The following is a 22293-nucleotide window of genomic DNA, read 5'->3' as shown; positions in this document are numbered from 1 at the left end:
ATACATATAAAATTCCACGTGCTGATTCAGTCAGAATGTACGAATGATTTATCTAACCTTCACAATTTATTTCAAGACAAGAAACACATGGAAAAAATGAAGTCAAAATTTTGGCACTATATCCCTATTTGTCTCACAATTCCCTACCCTCTTGCATGCATTCTTTCAAATTGTTTTGATCATTAAGCACGAGAAGGATTGGGGAAGTTTATGGGGTTGAAATTATAAGTAATTCAATAATCGAATGATGATTCATGGGCCAATATTGGGTTTTTAAATATTTCTTGTATGAATGGGTAATCTCAATTGAAAAATAAATAAAACAATTGACAAATTTTATAAACTTGACTAAATACGCATGTAGTTTTTAAATTAGTGTCATTGACTTATTGTTTTCCAAATTAAAATCAAATTAATTTAACCTTTCTTTTAGCTTAAAAATATAATTCTGATGTGCATGTTTTTGGTATAACGATTATAATTCATTCATAGAAAATAATAATCGTTAATTGTGCATTTATTTAAATTTCAATACATTGCTGTATTTTACGAAGCAATACTAAAAGCTGCAACGAGTTATCTGAATCATTGCATGTTAAATATGTTTATTCCATGAATTGCACTGAATGACTGGCAGTGGTTTCAAATGTCGACTTGTATATGTGTTCAGGTAATAATAGTCATTTTTTGTCTTTTATTACAGTATGAAAATAATCGGTAACTCTTATTTCCACTAGAAAAGGAGGACATGAAGGACATGAAACCAACCACGCAGCACATGAATAACGAACCCATAAAAAAGGTTTAGCAATTATTCTATACCAAATTGAAAGCATTTACCTTGGCAATGTAATTTATATAATCTCATCATGTAAATAACGATAAAAAAAACAAAAAAAATATGTTGATGCTCAAATTGTTTATTTTGCATATACAACTGTGAATAATGGCAATAGCATGTATTTCTTCCCAATATCCTTCTCTAATATCTCTTTCTGTATGGTCTCATTTTTCGATTATTGTATGATGGTCTTTGATACCTTGAGTGATAATACCCATGTGGGCGGCACTCTTCAAGCTGTCCAAGACTCTTGCAATATGTGGCACATATTTTGGGGCGTTCTACGCAAGTTATAACATCTGCAGCGTCTATAAAAGATTCATAAAATATAATTGTAAAATAATGTTAAATTTTAAAAACATTGTAAGTGTCAGACTATGATATGTAATGGTTGGAAACAGATAGGCTTTAAATAAAATTTAAAAATCCGTATAATTTGTTATACATGTAAAAACATGCAATTTTTATTCGGAACTGTATCAAATAATTTCAAATATTTATGGGCAAGTAACAGTCAAAATTCGCGCTTGTTTTAAGGATAGAGGGTCACTTCAGTGCGAATCGAGACTCGTTTTATATGGAAACTATATTCTTTACATGAAAACAAAATGTACAATATTTCAGTTATGGTTCCATAGATATTATTAGTTACATAGTGTGCTAGTGACCTAATACGGTATATATGGGGCCAGTAAATTCCATATGGGATGAGAGCGAAGCTCGAATCCCCATATGGAATTTACTGACCCCATATATACCGTATTACGTCACTAGCACACTGTGTAACGAATTTATCTTACCGACTATCTTAACGTGTGAAATTAAGACTAGTGATTCTCAAAACGAGCAAGTCTTCAATACTGTTAGCGCTAAGAAAATACTTCCATTGATCCTACAAAAACAGATTCCAACAATAACGACTTGTAAGGTTTAAATGTGTTTTATGAATTTGTTTCAATCTTAATCATCAATTTCTTCGTCTGTTGGAACTTTTAAGATTTTTTCTCAGTACCGTTTTGTTTTTTACAAAGGGACATAACACCATTACTAACCGTGTATGACATAAGCCCCGCCTCCTTCTTACTTAATAAGGAATATTAAGGGACGTAACTCCACTACTAACCGTGTATGAGATAAGCCCCGCCTCCCTACTAACCTAATATCAAATATACATGGTTTGCACGCGGACGATTTTAACCAATCATATTCCTGGAAATGTATAGGAGGTAAGATAAATAGTCATATTTAACCTAGCATAATAATTTAAATAAAAAAAGAAACAAGATTGATATAAAATGTCAACGTTAAACTGGTCCCTTGTCCTATTTCGATTTGGCTCTGATACTGAGGTTGACTCAGATACTCAATGGAGTGAACAACACAATACTTTTTCGCTATTTAATATAATTAGATTTACCTCTAGCACCATTGGCTGAAAAGAAATTAGACTAAAATCAATATAAAATGTTCGATATTATAAATGAATGAGGAAATTAGACTAAAATCAATATAAAATGTTCGATATTATAAATGAATGAGGAAATTCAATTCTTCAAATTTCTTTGCAGCTTATATATCGTTTAAAAGTTTTTAACATTTGTAAAGTCAAAACAAATAACTCATGTTTAGGTCTGTGGTTTCTAACCCTGTGAGAAAAAACTTTTTTTTTTTTTATAAAAACCGTTCATATCTTTGTTTATCTTAATGTTCTTAATGATAGGGAATGTACACATGATGAAATATGTTTTCGATTTCAATGTGGGTTGCTAAAATAAATTAAATTTATCGGGCTTGGAACCAAATGTAGCTAAAATTTGGGACGTCAAAGCATAAACCATATAGAAGATTTCAAATAAATAAATCAAATGCACAACATCGACATTTTTTAGTTTAAATGAAACTTCCTTTAATCACTTATAAAACATATTTCTATCAAAATACAAGTCGTAAAATGGAATTGATGTTTCATTTAAAGGTATTTGATCATTTGAACCACAGGTGAAATAAATACAAATGTATACAAACCTCTAGCTGCGCCAAAATTAGCATTTTTATCATTAGCCTCGTAACAAGCAATGCAAAAATCGTCATCTCGTTCGACTTCTTCAAATAAACAAATTAATACAAATGAGTCAGACAGCTGTTTGAAATTGAAATAACTGCATTGCATTTCTAGTAATAAAAATACGTTTCTATATTTGTTTAAGGGGGAGATACAGATTGAGAGACGTAACTGACTATAACATACATATCTCTGATGTTGGGGTAAAGGTAAACGTGATTGTTTTAGGAATATGGTGTAGAAATTTGACAGATGCCTTCCAAAGACAGAATTAAAAAAAAAAATTCAAACTAGAAACTATTTACAACTTTCCATTTCTCAGCGAAGAATACCCTTTGAAATAGTACTACTATATTTTGCATATATCATCCTCATTAACGATGTCTTAGATGGAAATTTATAATGACATGAAGATTTTGAAATATAGTCTTCCATGCATGTAAAAAGAGCTTTCTATTGCACCTTATTGTCCCATCATATTTTATGCATTATTTTCAAATACGTTAAATTGAAACCATTTGTTCCAGAATATATCCTTAACTCTTTAACATTCAGTTATTTAAACCTACGATTGAAACAAATCTGTCCAGTAGAAAACTTGTGTTATGCTTTTCTTCTAAGTTCATTTGATAAAAATAATCTTAGCTATCTATACTGAAAGTAAAACACTCACCTCTAAAAACAAATGTGAACACATCAGGGCTTACAATCTTCACTGTCAAACAATTGTAGACATCTCCTTCTGGTGTAGACCATCTGTAAAACCATGCATATGAAACATTAAGTTATTCATTTCATTACATGTAACAGATCTAGATACATGTACATACTTAGCCGTTTCAGTTAGACCCACTCGTATTAAACTGAAGTTTTGTTCATACATGTTTGACAATGAATCATAGTTGTGTATTCTGAACAAAGAAATAATTTTCATAAAAAAGTGCTATAAATACATGATTATTGGAAAGCCAGTGATGCTTAAGAACCAAAAGAAAGATCTACTAATAAGACAACATGACAATAATCGTTAATTAATATTTCATTTGATTCATGTCCTTTAAAGTCCTTTAAAGTCATTTTCAGCAATTTATTTTAAAAAAATCATCTGTTTTTTATTTAACTATTGAGCCAAATTAAAATAAATTAAACCAAACCTGGCCCCAATCACTATTAAGGTATCTAATACTATGTATTATGACTTCCAAAACAATAGTAGATACAGGTGAGCAACAAAGGTGCATGTAGTGAAATAGCGTGACATATCTCTATGGAGAGGTTACAAAATTTGGTGATTAAGTTAAACGCATCCATCCCATCGAACTACAGATAAAGAAAACAAAAGATACAGTTAAGTCCGCCTCCTATCTTGACTTACATCTACAAATTGAAAATGAGGGTCGGTAGAAAACTAAACTTTATAACAAAAGAAATGATTTCAGCTTCTCAATTGTAAACTTTCTATTTCTATATAGACACGTCCCACCAGCGCCTGCATACGGAGTGTATATCTCCCAATTGAAACGATATTCCCGGGCTTGTATTTCCTATCATGATTTCCTTGATAGAGGATTGTGGGCTCAAGGAAGCTATTAAACAAACAGTTCCAAATGGTGAAGTTGAAATCCTCCCTTGGTAATTTTTACTGATGCCATCAAGAGTTGGTTGACCGTTATGGAATATACGTTTCAAAAATGATAGCAGATATGTTCCTTATGTCATAACCATATTCCAGTTCCCCTTTCACGTTCGTCAATTACCAGACAACTTACTGTAACCAAAGGTTCTGTACGTTAATTACCAGACGGTCCGTTAATTAACAGAAAACTTACTTTAACAAAAGGTGATTTCCGTCAATCTTTATACATGCAAGACCAAGAGTGAAGCCTAGAATTGTCGTGGTAGCCTCTGAACTATTTAATTTACTAAATGTAATATTCAAATTTGAAGCTAAGTCAACTTGACCTAGCTGATCCTCCAACATAAATGTTTTACCAATCCATTCACATGGAAAGTTACACAATGCAGATCCTGAAAAAAAATGCGGACAGTTAATTGCAAGAAAACAGAGCAACATTTCATATTTGGAAATTTATATTATGTCTTTGTTAGCAAACCGTTATGTTCATAGTTCAGTTCACTTTTTTTTAGCATTTGTCGACGAGTATTCCTGATTTCAAAATCAAATAAGAAGAAACACCTATTTAAAATAACAGTTTCCTGTGATGATTACACTGTAAATCAATTTTAATGACTAGCCCGTAAAAATTGTATTTACCATGTTGTGTTCATTTGCAATGTTCAACATACATATTCTACTCGGAAAACATATGGCGTAAGCAACATATACTTAACAAAAGTTGGTCATTTTACATTCATAAGCTCATTTTTCAAACTGTAAATTGTTTCAGTTCAATATAGATGCGTATTGATGCAAGACGGGTGACCTGAGATTTTATGTGTTTGCAAAATTCCATAACTTACTGACCACAAGGGCTACACTTTTATTTCAGCATTCAAGAGTTTACCAACTGAAACTGTTTTATATCATTACACGTTTACATTAGCCTTTAAATACCCGGGTTAAAGTTGGGAACATATACGTGTACGAGTTGCATACATTGCTAGACAATAATTGTAATTTAGTTATCATTGCGAAAGAAAGGCATTGATAGACAAAAACTACACATTTAATATCATTAAGCAATTTTAAGATTTATAGTATTTCAAATTTCAAATTTTATTATATTTGTTTTGCAATGGGAACACTGTCTAAAGGTAGGACAATCATAACTTAAAGGCGGAGAATGTCTTGATAAACTTATCAAATGTTATTAATGAGTTGATAGATATTTTCATTTTAAAACCTCTTATTGTTCAGTCACGTTTTTTTTCTTTCATAACTGTATGATAAGCAGCAATCATCTGATCCCGATTGTACTTATTGTGCTATCCAGGCATGATCATACTAGTTGGTTTAACGATGAGTTGGTCCATTTGTCATGTTGATATAAAATACAAATTAAAGTTGAAAGAGAAAGAAAACTCTTGCCAAATGCTAGATTTATTTTCCCATTCTATCTGGAAAAGAAGAAGAGGTATTTACAGCCAACCAGTGATACGTGTTTCTCAACACTGGTATAAAGATGTAATTAAAAATCAATTAAGTAGAATCTATAAGTCATCAGCCATAAAAGATATGCAATAATAACTTACCAGGTACAATCAGAGCAGCTATACAAAGAAGTAAATTCACTAGCGTCGTCATTGCTTTGATCGTGATTTTGCTCTCTAATTATGTACCTTTATTGTACATGTATTTATAATCAGCATGCTAGAGGTGTCAATGTTTTATAGTTATTTGAACATGTTGGCCTCGACATTATTTAACTCATTGCCATTATTAACATAAAGGCGATAAAAGGTTAATATTAATGCAATCAGTAGTTTTCACAACAAATTGAATTTCCTTCTTCTTTTTTCTCATTAGCATCTACTACAATGCTCACTATGGCATTTGTTGGTTTCTTTTACATTAAATGTTATGTAACCCCAAAAATAAATAAAAGAAGCAAACCTTGTGGAACCTATAGACTCCGATGTATTCACTCGCAACAGTCTGTGTTTACCATTTGTTCTTTTAACCTTGACAATATGTAAAATGTACAAGTAATTTAAATACAACAAAAACAAAATGTTTTTCTAATGATTATTTTGTTGGTAGACTTTTTATATTTTACATGTCCTTCAACCTTGAACGTTATTTTGGTTTTATTATATATTGATTCGAGCGTCTCTGGTCAGTTTTTTAAAGACGAACCACGCGTCTGGGGTACAAAATTATTATCCTGATATATATGATGAGATTATTATTTCTATAGGTTTGAAATTAATAATTGTGCATGTAGTTTTAGGCTTGTAATGATTTTGCATACGATTTACTAGTAAATGAAAGTATTTGTGAAACAAAATAACAACAACGTCTATTGGCAAATATTCCATGCATATTCAGGACAAATGCAAATACAATATGTAGGTCCAATAATAGGGGTCGACCAAAAAGAAAGCTGTAAATAATGACTGCTACTGGAAACAGACAATAAGTTAAGTTATTTCGTTACAGAAATTTCGTTTGCAATCAGCCAGCTTCAGACACCACAAATAATTGTTTCAGGGTCTCTAGTGTACTGAGCGCCTGGCACTCCCTCTATATGAATATTCGAATGTTATGTCTCAATTCTATCTGAACATATCAGCTAATCTATATATTCTCCAAACCAAATAGACACACCACCACTTTTGAAAGGATTAAACTGTTGATTCAAAAGAGACCAAAGGTGGCCATATTTCTATTCCCAAGTTATCCCTGGGTGGGTAGAAATGGAAATTAAATAAAGGTACCAATCATCAGTCAAAGTTGTTTAAATTTAGATGGCTTATTTGTGGTATTTTTGTTCAAAGATACTCGGTTTTTTTGGTTATACATTTGTTTAAGATGGAGAATGATATTTTTTCAAACTTTTTAAACATCTTGGTCTTGAACGATATAGAGGTCACCGTAATAGCATGAACAAATAAAAATGCGACGATTCGCAGTTTTGAAGTTTAAAGTTAGAGAAGTATTATTTTCTAGATTGACGTCAGATGTTATTGACGTATAATCAATAAATAATCTTCTGCTGTGTTTTTGTATGTATCGCAATAATAGATGACTCTGTGTTAGCAAAGAAGGGAGGTATAAAATTTTAATTGTAGATTCATTAAATATACTCGATAAGTTGATGAAATCAATACCTCTTTAAATGTATTCAATTTTCAGAAAGTTTCGATTAATATCTTCAGGTTCATCGATGTAACAGCTTATGGTGGAAAAAAGCTGTAATTATCCTCGTATATTTTTAGAATGGACTGATGAACGAGACAGTGTCATACTACTTGAAAATATCATATGATTTACTAATTGTTATTTGACTCAGTTTGAGTAAAAATGTATGCATACCATTGTTTTTAAGTATAGATAGAAGATCAACAACTGTATAATACATACAATGCCAAATTCGTTGATTAAGATTGATACGTTTGCCTTGAGACCTATTATTGCGTTGCCTTTTATCAACAATATTCATGATAACAATAGAATATTCAAGTATGTTCCCTTGTCCAAGTATTATTTAGACCCAGGGTGTTATTCTGTACTGTACCATTGTTAGATATTTATTTGCTCGTTGATTTTTATTTATAGACTACTATATTGTGTTTTCTGAATGACCTGTAGCAGTCTAATAAGGTTTCCTAGTATACCAACATGAAAAATCGTGGACATCAAACATATGGCACATTCATTCGAGAAATAGTTAATCTTGCAGTTTCTGAGGATCAATAAATACAGTTTTATCTTAAAATTTTTTTTAATTCACAACATCATACATTTTTTTTACACCCTTTTTCAATACAGCATGTCACAACTGTATCTTCTTATTCCTGACCTAACATTGCAAATAACCCACCACCTTCCCAAACCCTGTATTGATCTGTATATTGTATATGGTAAAATGTTATTGAAATAACATGAGAAGCAAAAAGTTGACATAACGAATTACATATAATCTCAGTTCAAAATCTAAAATCACCGTACTGATAAACCCTATCTTGTTTATTATACATTTAAGCATAAAATAAAGTAACTCGTGTATTACAAGCTGTTGTGTCACAGCCTGTCTTCTTTCTCCTTGAAATAAACACAAAAATATACATGTTTATTTAAATCATTCTTAAGGTGACTAAGTCTTTACGACATATTTTAATGATATTACATGAAAGTCAATATACACGGAAAGATCATGTAAATTGTAATTTCTATGTTATCTTTCTTTTAATGAAATGTTATATACAAACAATTAATACTTGGATAAGAATACAATCTCTTTAACCAGGTCAATATGTATATATATTTGAAACCTGTCAGGAGCCTGTAATGCAGTGGTTGTCGTTTGTTTATGTGTTACATTTTTGTTTTTCGTTTATGTTTTTGTACATAAATTAGGTCGTTAGTTTTCTCGTTTGAATTGTTTTACATTGTCATTTGTCACCATAATGTGTCTTCTAATAATCGATTAACCAGATTTGAACATAGGTAAACTACTATCGCCATAATTTGTCATGAAATTCGAGATGCTTTTTCAGTTGCCTCCCTTTGGACGGACATATATTTTCACAAATATAAATATAAATACCAAATGTGTTTGTCCTTCATTTGTTTGATCATATTTTTTATCAACCTCTTTTTTTTTATTCAATCTATGGTTCAGATGAACATTTTTGACATCATAAGTTATTTAAATTTAGAATTGGATAAAAAAAAAAGAACTGTATTGCATCTTCATCTTTGTATGGACTACTGTCTATTGTGTTGTGTAAAAAAAATCTATAAATTACACAGAGAAACAATCTGTATCAAATGTGTATAAAACAAAATTAAATCGGTAATTGGCGAAAAGACACTGTTGATCAAATATTTTGAAAATATAAAACTATTAGACTGGATTATCAATGATAGACTATGTTTTTTATTTATTTAAAGTCATATTTACCTATTATGTGTGTTTGTTTTGTTCACACATCGTTATTAGTATGGTGGAATTGTATACAACTGTCATACAAGTGAGAGGTTTAGCTAGCTATAAAACCAGGTCAAATCCACCATTTTCTTCATACGAAATGCCTATACCCAGTCAGGAATATGACAGTTGTTGTCCATTCGTTTGGTGTTTGTTAGCTTTTGATTTTGCCATTTTATTTGAGAATTTCCGTTTTGAATTTTCCTCTGAGTTCGGTATTTTTGGACTTTTTACCGTTCAAATTTATTCCACTAAATAATTATGACTTTTTTAAGACATTTGCAAGTTGCATTAATAAAACTGAATAAAAGGGACAAGTCAATTTGTAAATATACTTAAGTGAAACGTTATACAAAGCAAGAATTTTAGTTTAGTATTTAACAGAGTTTTAAAATTTAAAACAAATTTTACTCACTCGCTTTTCCATGTTTTGGTAAAGTTTATTGTTTACAAAACGCCCAAAGCACGGGTGTCATTCAGTTTAACGAGAGAAATGATTTTGAAGGGATATCTAACGGTGGTCAAGTATTGCGAGACGATCGTGAAAGCTCTGGTACCGGATCGTGAAAGACGTTTAATGTAAATTCTAGTTCAGAATCTGTGAAAAAAATTTAAAACGCAGAACATACCGAACAAAAAAATATGTTTGTCAAAATGGTTCAATTTCTTCAACATTACTGTGCAATAATTTAAAGAAAATATGCAGTACTTTATGAAAAAAAACACAAAAGGCGCAATGCATGTCTATGGAATTAATTTTAAAAAACACGCTATTTGTACCTATAATGGTCATATTTCAATATAGCATAATATATTTGAAATTTAATCTTTGGTGTATCTGATAGTACAGTAAAATAAAAGTATGCGCATCTCTTAAAAGCGTTAATTTGTTAATGAAAACCTTGAATTTTGTTGAATTTTCATCAAACTTGATCATGAAAGATCAAGCAACGCATTATTTTGATCGTGAAAGATAATGCGTGACCAGACTTAATACTAGTAATCAGAAATCAATAATTCTTTTAACATTTGATATACCTGCAACTAGTTGGAGCCTGTAACTATTTTACTTTACCTCGAAAGTTTATGAAAAACCTCAAAACGTGTCTTATTCAGTGTGAAAAATTCAGCTCTAAGAATCGATCTAGTACAGTTCAGGCAAACAGCCGTTATTTAGCCAATGATGTGGGTATGCAACCTTCAAACAAAAATGCCAACCACCAACCAAAAACTTACAAAAACAGCATCTTTCCTGAACTATTTGAGATTAAACGATAACCAACATTTTGTGCAACAGTACTTTCTTAAGTTCTATGTATCTGTATATACAACGTAGCAGATGTGGATTGATTTCCAATGAGATAACTATATACTACAGACTAAAGAATACCAGAGCGAAAATGCTGAAATGTCTCGTCTGCTTTACTTATGATTGTATATTTGTTGATCGTCTGTAATATTAAGGGTTTTTACTAGACGTGTCAAATACGGTTTAGAATGTCAATGGTTCATAAAAGGGGTGGAGGTCAGATGAACCATGCCATACAGATCTCTACAAACATCCCGTACATCATATATAGGTGTTCCTATCCTTACAGTACCTTAGAAACTGACAAATGTAAAAGTTATGTTTGGCCAATTAATTTGTAACATAAGGTCGAAAGTATATGAACCCTGACCGACAGCCAGACATAGACATCTTAGTATCATTTAATATATCAAATAAAACTGACGTCATATATATATATCAAAAATGCAGACAGACGTGTACACCATATACCAAATACCGTGAATCTAGCATACATGTATATAAGCAAAAGGCCAAATAACATAGAACGAACATTGCAAAATGATGCATGAGGTCAATGTTTTGTTGACCATTGTCTTTTCTTATTGCCGTAATTGTTATTTCTTTTTATGCACCATTTATGGGCAATATGTTTTCTGGTCTGTGCGTCCGTATGTTTGTCTGTTCGTTTTTGCGTCCGTTCGTTCGTCCGTCTGTCCCTTTTCAGGTTAAAAGTTGTTCGACGATGTAGTTTTTGATGAAGTTGAAGTCCAATCAACTTGAAACGAAGTACACATGTTACATATGTTATGATCTTTCTTATTCTAATACCAACTAAGGGTTTTTACCCCTTTTTCACGGTCCACTGAATATAGACAATGATAGTGCAGATGGGGCATCCGTGTACTAGGGACACATTCTTGTTCTTTTCATTTTTTTGAAAATATTAATACTTTAAAAGGATTAAAATTATTTAGGATCTTGGACAATCTAGTTTTTCTCAATATCAATAACAAATATTAATTATCATATAATTGAACAATAATTTGGCGTCTCCGTAGCATCAGATCTTTCACGATCCATTTCACGATCTTCAAAAAGCGGTATGTGATCTTTCACGATCCGAAAAATCAATTTTGTGTTAATATTTCTTTTTTTACCAACTTTCAGATTATGTTTATACAAAATAACTATGAGAACCATTTGATTCATTCAATTAGAATGCCCTTATTTGGATAAAAGTAGTTTATTTTATTCGAATTTGTGACAGCTGCGTATCATAAATATTATTTGAAATGTATAAAATAATGTGCTAGTATTATATAAAGGTAACAGTAGTATACTGGTGTTCAGCAGTCATAAATCGATTGAGAGAAATCCGGGTTCTAATCCAAAACCAAGGAAAACACACCAAATATAAGAGGAAAACAAAGGAACTACAGGAACACCGAATTGCAACAAAAACAAATGTCAACACACATATAAACGAACTATTTGATAACAATTGTGATTCAAAAACTGTTATTTAAACTTTGGAATTTGGTCAGTCAACGATACTTGCTAAGTGGTTGAATTAATATAATCGTTTTCCATGATCAGGTTATAATCAGTAATTGTGTTAAAACTTATCATATCGATACACTTCACACAAAAATTATTCCACACTCCAAACTAAAATACAAATTGAAATATTTGGCTCTGCATTGTTTTAAAAAAATAGCCAACGTAGATATTACTTTATTATTTAAGGGAAGGAAACATCCATATGTCCGTGACATTAATAATATGCTTGATTGCTTGATTAACAACATTTTTCTTTCGTTTGAAGGACGTGTTTTTCGTTACACAATCGGCATTCCAAAGGAACCATCTACGCTCTCTTTCTGGCCGACTTGTTATTTTGTCCATAAGTTGCTGAAAGAGCTTCTTAAAAAGAAGGAAGCGATGTTGAAATCATCCCGTCGATTACTTAATTGACGTCATCACAAGTTGGTTGACCGTAATGGAATACCATTTTCACAGATGATGACGGATACCGGTATGTTACAATTGTTAACCAACCCCGTTTTCTTTTTCTCGAATGAAACCTACGAATCAGACTATCCAACAATTTTGTTCTTTTATACTTGAGTAACAAAAGAAGTGTCATATGTGCAGCAGGATATGATTACACGTCCAGGGCACCTGTGATCACCCCCAGTCTTTTTCTTGTGGTTGGTTTTGTGTAGTCTTTAATTTTCTATATTTTGGTTTGTCTACTGTTGTTTTGGTGGATTTGTTTTCGTCATTTTACCTTTTTGCCATGGCACTGTTAATTGTATTTGACGTATGTGTTTAAATATCCTTTTGGTATCTTTCGCCTCTAAGTTTTCATTTCAGTATAAGTCAACGTGTATTAAACGTAACAGTAAATTCCAATTGAATGATATTGTTTTGTTTACAGGGACATATCATTTGATTACCGCAAGTTTCATGTTTGAACTTCCCCTCTTTTTCACTAATCGTATCATTTTCGTAAATTGAAAAAACAAATGCATATTCTTGAATATTTGATTTTTTCAAGTCTACATATATGTCAATAGAAAAACATTTACTTCGGTGAATATTTCAATTCGTGAATTTCTTATTAACACGATTCTATGCAAAGTATAATCACAAGAATAAAAACGAATCAACAGCAAAAGAAAGAGTTGGGTAGTATACACACTGTACAAGGCGAAGAAACAACACCGTCTTAACAAGGAGGCACATTAGAAATACGGAACGGAAAATCGACTCTCGTGATCTTAGTTTCAAGTTTCAAGTTTCTAATTTTTTAGATTAAATTCTTTGTGTATTTATCGGTACGATCATAAAAGTTGAATCCTAATACATGTAATAGTCATCAAAGGTACCAGGATTATAATTTAGTACGCCAGACGCGCGTTTAAGGTTATCGTTATTTGTTCAGTAAATTTCCGGGAATTTCGTCGGGCGATGTGTCTAAATTACTGCAATATGATGATGAATGACACTGAACGAATGCAGAGCTTTTCCCAAATAGACGTATTGTCCATCATGTAAATAAAAATGCTTCAGTCGCAACCACTTGCTTTCATTCGAAAATGAGGGCATGTTTTAGAATAAACCATACAAAATATAACTAACGAACCCTTTGGAAATGTCAGGAAATTGTTCTATACTAAATTGGGAGTATTCAAAATTGTTCCTGCTAATCAAATTTTATAACAATACTATTAAAACAACATAAAGCACAAAACTATTTTGATGTTATATTTTGTTTTAATTGCATACAATAGTGCATAATTAGACGAACAAGCATCTCTTCGCAATTATATTATCAATTCCACTTTTTGCACGGTTTTGCTGTACGATATTTATAATGTGATGGTTTTCCTGAATACCAATATCCAGGTCGACGACACTGTTTAAGCCGTCCGAGACCTTTGCAATGTTTGCGTCTTTTGCCATGGCATTTTGGAGGAGGTGCCGTACAAGTGAGGACATCTGCGTCATCTGTAATACATTTGTAAAGCATTAATCTTCTAAACTTATTTAATAAAAAAAAGATATTTTTTGTTTTGTTTTTTTGTATTTATACAATTGAGAATAGAAATGTGGAATGTGTCAAAGAGACAACAACCTGACCAAAGAGCAGATAACAGCCGAAGGCCACTAATGTGTCTTAACCTGCTTTCAATCATTATTTTACTAATCCGAATAATTTTCCAATTAAAATGGCAATTCAAAAATGTATTGTTACAATCGAGATATATGTTTAATGAATCATCATTACTTATATGTTTGCATAAAATGCAAATTCATTTATATGTACAATTAAACGTCTTTCTGCTTATGGTTCAAGTATCCTGTTTTACTACATTACCAATGTCTTGAAGTGTTGAATTAAATTCTTATATTTATCACAAGAAACGTGCAGTTTTCTTATTCGTTTGTTATTTTGAAAATGAGTACATGTTTGATATAGATATATCTGATATAATGATTTAATTGAAAAAGAAATCATAACTCCAATTTTGCATTTATTAAGATTGAGAATGGAAATGGGGAATATGTCAAAGAGACAACAACCCGACCATAGAAAAAAACAACAGCAGAAGGTCACCAACAGGTCTTCAATGTAGCGAGAAATTCCCGCACCCGGAGGCGTCCTTCAGCCGGCCCCTAAACAAATATATGCTAGTTCAGTGATAATGAACGCCATACTAATTTCTAAATTGTACACAAGAAACTAAAATTAAAAATAATACAAGACTAACAAAGGCCAGAGGCTCCTGACTTTGGACAGGCGCAACAATGCGGTTGGGTTAAACATGTTTGTGAGATCTCAACCCTCCCCGTATACCTCTAGCCAATGTAGAAAAGTAAACGCATAACAATACGCACATTAAAATTCAGTTCAAGAGAAGTCCGAGTCTGATGTCAGAAGATGTAACCAAAGAAAATAAACAAAATGACAATAATACATAAAAAACAACAGACTACTAGCAGTTAACTGACATGTCAGCTCCAGACTTCAATTAAACTGACTGAAAGATTATGATTTCATCATATGAACATCAGGCACAATCCTTCCTGTTAGGGGTTTAGTATCATACCATCATAACATATATGAGAAGATCATAACCCGTGTCATGCCAACAACTGGTTTTTGAATAAATGTGTTTAGTTCCGATGCAAAGACCCTATAAGTGAATCAATATTAACGCCAAAATATGTAATCTTTAATGACCTGACAACAGTATCGTAACTATATTCCTTCTTAATAAGTCTATTCAAAGGTTTTGTTAGTTTTTGAGGTGAATACTGACACCTTTGTGCTTTATAAAGAATATTTCCATAAAAAATTGGATGTGAAATACCTGAACGTATAAGAAGTCTGCATGTTGAGCTATATTTACGAATGATGTCCTTATACCGATGATAAAATTTAGTAAATGTTTTGACTAGTTTGTGATATCGAAAACCCTGGTGTAATATTTTTTCAGTAATACATAAATTTCTCTCGTTAAAGTCTAAAACAGTGTTACATACACGAGCGAATCGTACAAGTTGAGATATATAAACACCGTAAGATGGTGACAAGGGAACGTCACCATCTAAAAATGGATAATTAACGATATGAAATGAAAAATCATCTCTTTTATCATAAATTTTAGTATTCAGCTTTCCGTTAATGATAAATATATCAAGATCGAGGAAAGGGCAGTGGTCATTGTTAGTATTAGCTTTATTTAAAGTAAGTTCAACAGGATACATTTCTTTAATATACATACTGAAGTCGTCATTATTGAGAGCCAAAATATCATCCAAATATCTAAAAGTATTATTAAATTTGTTTATCAGATGTTGTTTCCATGGGTTTTTCATAAATTGTAACTCATAGCAATACAAAAACAGGTCCGCAATAAGTGGTGCACAGTTAGTTCCCATTGGAATTCCAATAATCTGACGATATACGGAATCTCCAAAGCGAACAAAAATGTTATCTAGTAAAAATTCAAGGGCATATATAGTATCAAAGCATGCCCAATTCACATAGTTTTTTTTTATTGCTACTAAAAAATGACCTAAAAGAGAGAACATATATATTCACATTTTGACTTTTTAAATGCCCATTTAATTAGGTGTGTGAATTTTTTCTTAATGAGAATGTGAGGCAATGTGGTATACAGGGTAGAAAAATCAAAACTTTGAACAGATTCAAAATCATCAATATAAGCATGCATGTTATTTAACATTTATAATAATGAAAAAAAATGAAATTGCCTGAATTTTTTTTTAAAAACTTTACCTGTAGCACCATATGCTGAAAGAAATTAAAATAAATTTAATATGAAATGCTCAATTACATAAATTCTAAAGATAAATCAAGCAATTCAATCATGTTACAGCCGATTTCATTAAGTGTGAACCCAAAGGTAATATCTTTGGTTAGCTTACTTGCTAGCTGAACCGTGAAGTCATTGGTAGGTTTTGTAAACTACCATCATTTAAGAGTAGACATCCATCAGATGACCAATCTATCTGTCTGTAGGACTAGGCTACTTCGACAGGAGGGTATTATACTTTACCTTTACCTAACAATGACTTCACGGTTCAGCTAGAAAGCAAGCTAACCAAAGATATCACCATTAGCTACAAACTCATTGAAATCGGATGTAAAGCCTCCATAGAATACGTTTGCAATATAGAACTGAGTTTGAAGTTTTTATAACAAATTGTTAACGCAAAGAATCAGTGATGATGTATCTGAATACCGATTCGAAAAGTCGAGAACAACCAAACAATTTAAAGATAAAAACCGAATATTTCTTTTATTGCTACATATTAGTATTACGTATGTACATTTGAAAAGATTATTATAACATATCATGCTTTTCTTTAAATAATTATATCAGGGAAAGCTGGAAACCGAATGTTAATGCGGACCGTATACGGTTTTCGAGATTATACACGTAATTCGTTCTCTAAATTGATTGTTTTTTTTTTTATCAAAATGTAAATCGTAAAAACGTATTGGTTGTTTTCATTATTGATTAAACATGCTAACTGGTGTGATTAGTGGATCCACAGTTAATAACAAATAATTAAAATAAACGAACCTCTAGCAACGACAGAAATGGCATTGACCTCGTTGGCTTCAAAACAAGCATTGCAAAATCCACCAGTTTTTACTGCACCTTTAATTAAAAAAATAATAGCTAGAAAATAGTTTCATCACATTTTTGTTGAGAGTTTTCTAGGAATCAGAAACTTATATAAAGAAGAGGGATACATTTTAAGGAACTAAAAATTTCCATTCTCAATTTTATAAATCATCTACTTAATAAGAGGTCGTTCACGTCCATAATTCTTAAATATATATTATATGATTCTATCAAAAACAATTCATTCATTAATTCATTGTCTTGTCAAAAGATTGTGTTACAAAATATTTATTAAAATGACTAGAACAAACGCATTAGTGGTTTAATTTGATATTTTCCGTTAACAAATTATACCTGTTTGTGTACTTATATTATATGAAGCAGAACTCATATGCTTCTTAAAGACAATACAAAAGCATCTTGTAAATTTTTTAAAATTCAATTTCAGATATATCGATTTTGTTCTGTCACTCTATAACTCAAAATCTCATATATCACAGTGAACTTGATAGTAAGGAAACAGTTGAAGGTAGAAGGTCTGCTTTTTCATATCTTGATTAATTTCGCGATATCAAAACAGATGCATGACTTAAAATATTAAATCTATTTTCAACTTTGCAATTGGCAACTTTCCATTTCTCAGCAGTAGTATATGCTCTGCTCCATCGAATTTTCTTTGCATATCTAAGTTAATACGTTACGGTCTTGCATAGTCACACCATACAGTTTTCTTTAAAAGGGGTGGGCTCCTTACATTAAAACTGCTCAAACGCAGTTTTGAGAAACATAATTCGATTTTGTTTTCACTGCTTCTATCTGTGTCATTTCGTCTCTTGTAAAGAGTTGTCTGTTTGGCAATCATATCACATCTTCTTATTTTTATATGTGCATATATATGACACAAACAGTAAGCTTAATTTGTATGAAAGCAAGGAAAAGGGGATGGTAAAATTTATGAGGGTAAATCTGTTTTCCCCTTTAAGCATATTGCTACATAGACACATGACAAGTTATGTGACTAAAGCTATGTAGTCAAAATAAATAGATGTTTTGGACCAAAAAAAGGTTGTTTTTAGATGAAATTATATAAATTGTCTTTCATATACAAATCATATCACCTAGACATGAACCATTTGCAATATTGCCTTTGATTTCAGCAGAGCTTTCTATCTAATAATTGAACAATTTGCAATGTTGCCTTTGATATGAGCAAAGCTTTCTATCTAATAATTGAACAATTAGCAATATTGCCTTTGATATGAGCATAGCTTTCTATCTAATAATTGAACAATTTGCAATATTGCCTTTGATTTGAGCAGAGCTTTCTAACTAATAATTGAACAATTTAAAATATTGCCTTTGATTTGAGAAGAGCTTTCTATCTAATAATTGAACAATTTGCAATATTGCCTTTGATATGAGCAGAGCTTTCTATCTAATTATTGAATAATTTGCAATATTGCCTTTGATTTGAGCAGAGCTTTCTATCTAATAATTAAACAATTTGAAATATTGCCTTTGATATGAGCAGAGCTTTTTATCTAATAATTAAACAATTTGCAATATTGCCTTGATATGAGCATAGCTGTCTATCTAATAATTGAACAATTTGCAATATTGCCTTTGATATGAACAGAGCTTTCTATCTAATAATTGAAAAACACCAGATTTTGTTTGGGTGTACTTTGACTATTCTTCAGTATTCTGTGAAGTGTTTATGCTGGGGTTTTTTTTCGTTTTTTTGTTTCAAGGGATGGGTTAAGATGTTTTTCTTTGCCATATGAGTTTTTTTAGTAGTGTCCCCATATGCATGGTATTTAATCTTCATTTTTAATATAACAGCAATATTTTTATCAGCAAAATTAATTTTATCGTTTGCTGCAGAATAATATGAAAAAACTTTCACTTTATTTTTTGTTTTTATATGACCCTGTGTGAAACAAATAAATTACCAAATTAGCGTTATCACTTTGTTATCTATATCCAAGCTATACCATTACTCTGGAAATAAAATAAATACCTCTAGCAATAAATGTGAACACATCAGGACTTATAATCTTCACTGTCAAACAATCCAGGAAACTTTCTCCTTCTGTGGTCCATCTATAAAGCATGTATATAGTGAGTATATTAATTAAGTTGGTTACATGTTTAAACTTATTATATAGACATTTCAGTAAAACTAACAGGTATACAAGCAATGTTGTTTTCATACATGTTTTGTCATTAATCGAAATTATGTTTTCTAAAAAAAATTAATAAATGCAAACAAGAAAATAAAAAAAGAACATCAAAAACTGATGTTATACCTTGGCCATTTATAGCTTTATATGTACGAATACTTTCAAACTTGGCTATCCCCTTAAACCTGTCCGATGCCTTCAAACGTGTCTGATATCATTCTCATCCCTTCCATCAAACCCTCAAAACTTTCAGTACTATTATGTCCTCAGTGACATCAATAACGTTAACTGAATTCAATAATAGTAGAAATGATTAAAAATGTCGGGTTTAGGTTGGGTTCTAAAATTATAAAAGTCGCTATCAAATGACAGCAATGCTGTGTTTGATCGCAATTATCGGAAATTAAAAAAGTAACGGAGTTGAAAGAAGAACAGTTTGGTCGACGTCGATTTGTAATATTTAGAATAACTGCAAGTTTGATTTACAACATATAAATTAACTACTCTGAACTTTTGATTGTTTAATGTCCAATGGCAAATAATTCATGTATATTTAGAGTGAACATATAAATAACAATCCATCATTTTGGTAAATTAAACTTTTCCTTTATTTCATCGATTACAAAGTGAATTATTTTGTGAGTAAAGTCCAAGATGTGAATGCGGGTCAATTTAATAGTGTATCTTTTTTAAACTGTCAACTCAATTATGAGAATAAATAATCGCCTAACAGAAATAATGGATTAAATGGTGGTTGTTTGCATCATGTTCCGTGACTTTTATTTCAGCCAGTTCGCAACGAGAACATACCACCAATAAATACAACAGGTACATTTAGGTCTATAATTAAACCACTTTCCTTACACGAAGATTTGGATTTAACATTACCATTTTGGAATAAGTACTTTTCCATACCGCATGGGTATTAATTTAAATATCGGTCTAAAGTTAATCACCATATTTCTATGTTTCAGTCACTCTTGGAGTTAAAATAATAAACACTTTTGAATAAATGGACACGTTAACAATGTTCGGCAGTCTTTATTAAAAGAACACGATTAAGCGTTCTTAAATAGGAACATTTTTTTGGCAACCTTTCGCAGTTAGACATGTTTTGCAGTTCAGTGACGTTATATGGATACGTTTAGGGAAGCATACGTTTACACATACATGTATTTACGGTCTTTCCTTTCCTGGTTCTGCAGTCTGTGATTGTGATATTATATGTATTGGTGAGTCGGGTTGTTCTTTTTGCAACCTGTTTTAACATTTTGACTGAGTGTGCATTTATTACAAAATTGCAATCCTGATATGATGAGTTAATTTATTACGGGTGATGCAATAATAGTACGAAATGCTTACGATTTAAATGGTCTCGCTTTTTATGAATTTCATGCAATTCGTTCAATATTTTTTTTAAGTTACATTGATTTTTCTCATCTTAATTTGAACATTAGTTAACTAGTATATATTTACTGAACAAACGATAAGGTAGGTTAATCCATAAAAAACTTACTTCAACAAAATATAAGGACCTTTAATCTCTAAACATACTAGATCAACAGTGTTTACATTTACTGTCAGAACAGCCACCGAATGATTACATTTACTATATGTGATAGTCCCATATCCATTTGGGTTTGGTGGAACTTGCGTATCCTCCCAAATAAATGTTTTGCCAATCCATTCACATGGAAATTTACACAAGGCAGATCCTGAAATAGAAATGTTTACTGTAAATTGTCAAAAGAAAACTCAATAAGTAGATATTTTATATGGTTTTATAAATACCCTGTTGTTGTTAGCAACTGTTATGTATATAATACAGTTTGCTTGATCGAAAAATATATATGGTATCCTTTCTGGTTTCTATAACAAATAAAAGTGACGCATACCTGTTTAAATTCATAGATTCCTACACGAATTTATATATAATTCGATCAGAAAACATATGACCTAACTTCCAATAAGCGAGCAACCATACAAAATACTCGACTATGAATAATTAAGGTCATCATACAGTCATAACCTCTTATTTTCAAAATGTCAATCGCTCCAGTTCATTAAAGATGAGTATTGATTCATTCGAGAGATACGAGAATTGATGTGCTTCACGCCTTGCAAAATTCAATAAACTACTGACCACAAAAGAGTCCGTTGTATTCCGTCTTTCGAACGTGAATCTCATGAAAATATTTAAAGCTCTTTCATATTACCACACATCACAATCAGCGGATTAACAATTGGAGTAAAGACAAAAAATACCAATTATCACATTACGTGTATGTTTCATTAGAATTCGAAATTTTTTTTTGGCAGACAACAATCGCTATGCTCTCCAATATCATGTTTAATTTCAGCATAAAAAAAAACAATAGCAACGACTGCACATGCTATCTGTGTCAATGTCATGATAGAGCATTAAAAACAACCGAAATTCATTATATAACTACCAACTCATTGATGTAGCAGAATATGTAATTATAAGAATTGAATGCTTTTTTTTATAATGTGATAGGTTTACTCGTACACAGTTGTAATGATAAAATCATTAAACTTTAAGTCATAGAAACTTTAAGTTATAAGACATAAAAACTATAATATATTTATTTTTTATTTTTTCTTCTTATTATT

General features: G+C 31.2%; 1 protein-coding gene and 1 long non-coding RNA gene across 2 annotated transcripts; both read right to left on the bottom strand.

Annotated features, from left to right (window-relative positions):
- Nucleotides 1-945: 945 nt before the first annotated feature.
- Nucleotides 946-6168, bottom strand: LOC139490040 (uncharacterized). Its single transcript, XM_071276892.1, has 6 exons — nt 6117-6168; nt 4733-4931; nt 3577-3659; nt 2867-2944; nt 2259-2273; nt 946-1149 (listed from the first exon to the last, which is right to left on the bottom strand). Exons 1-6 carry the CDS (start codon nt 6166-6168, stop codon nt 983-985), a joined length of 594 nt encoding a protein of 197 aa, XP_071132993.1. The 3' UTR covers nt 946-982.
- A 7922-nt stretch (nt 6169-14090) lies between these two features.
- On the bottom strand, nt 14091-21371 carry LOC139490358 (uncharacterized). Its single transcript, XR_011656299.1, has 5 exons — nt 21176-21371; nt 19497-19579; nt 17432-17509; nt 16621-16635; nt 14091-14321 (listed from the first exon to the last, which is right to left on the bottom strand). It is a non-coding gene; the product is annotated as an uncharacterized lncRNA (long non-coding RNA).
- Between the last annotated feature and the right edge of the window lie 922 nt (nt 21372-22293).

This window comes from Mytilus edulis, chromosome 9 (assembly GCF_963676685.1).
Source record: "Mytilus edulis chromosome 9, xbMytEdul2.2, whole genome shotgun sequence".
Lineage (NCBI taxonomy): Eukaryota > Metazoa > Mollusca > Bivalvia > Mytilida > Mytilidae > Mytilus > Mytilus edulis.
The sequence above is the reverse complement of the archived record's forward strand: the minus strand, read 5'-3'. Positions and strand labels throughout refer to the sequence as shown.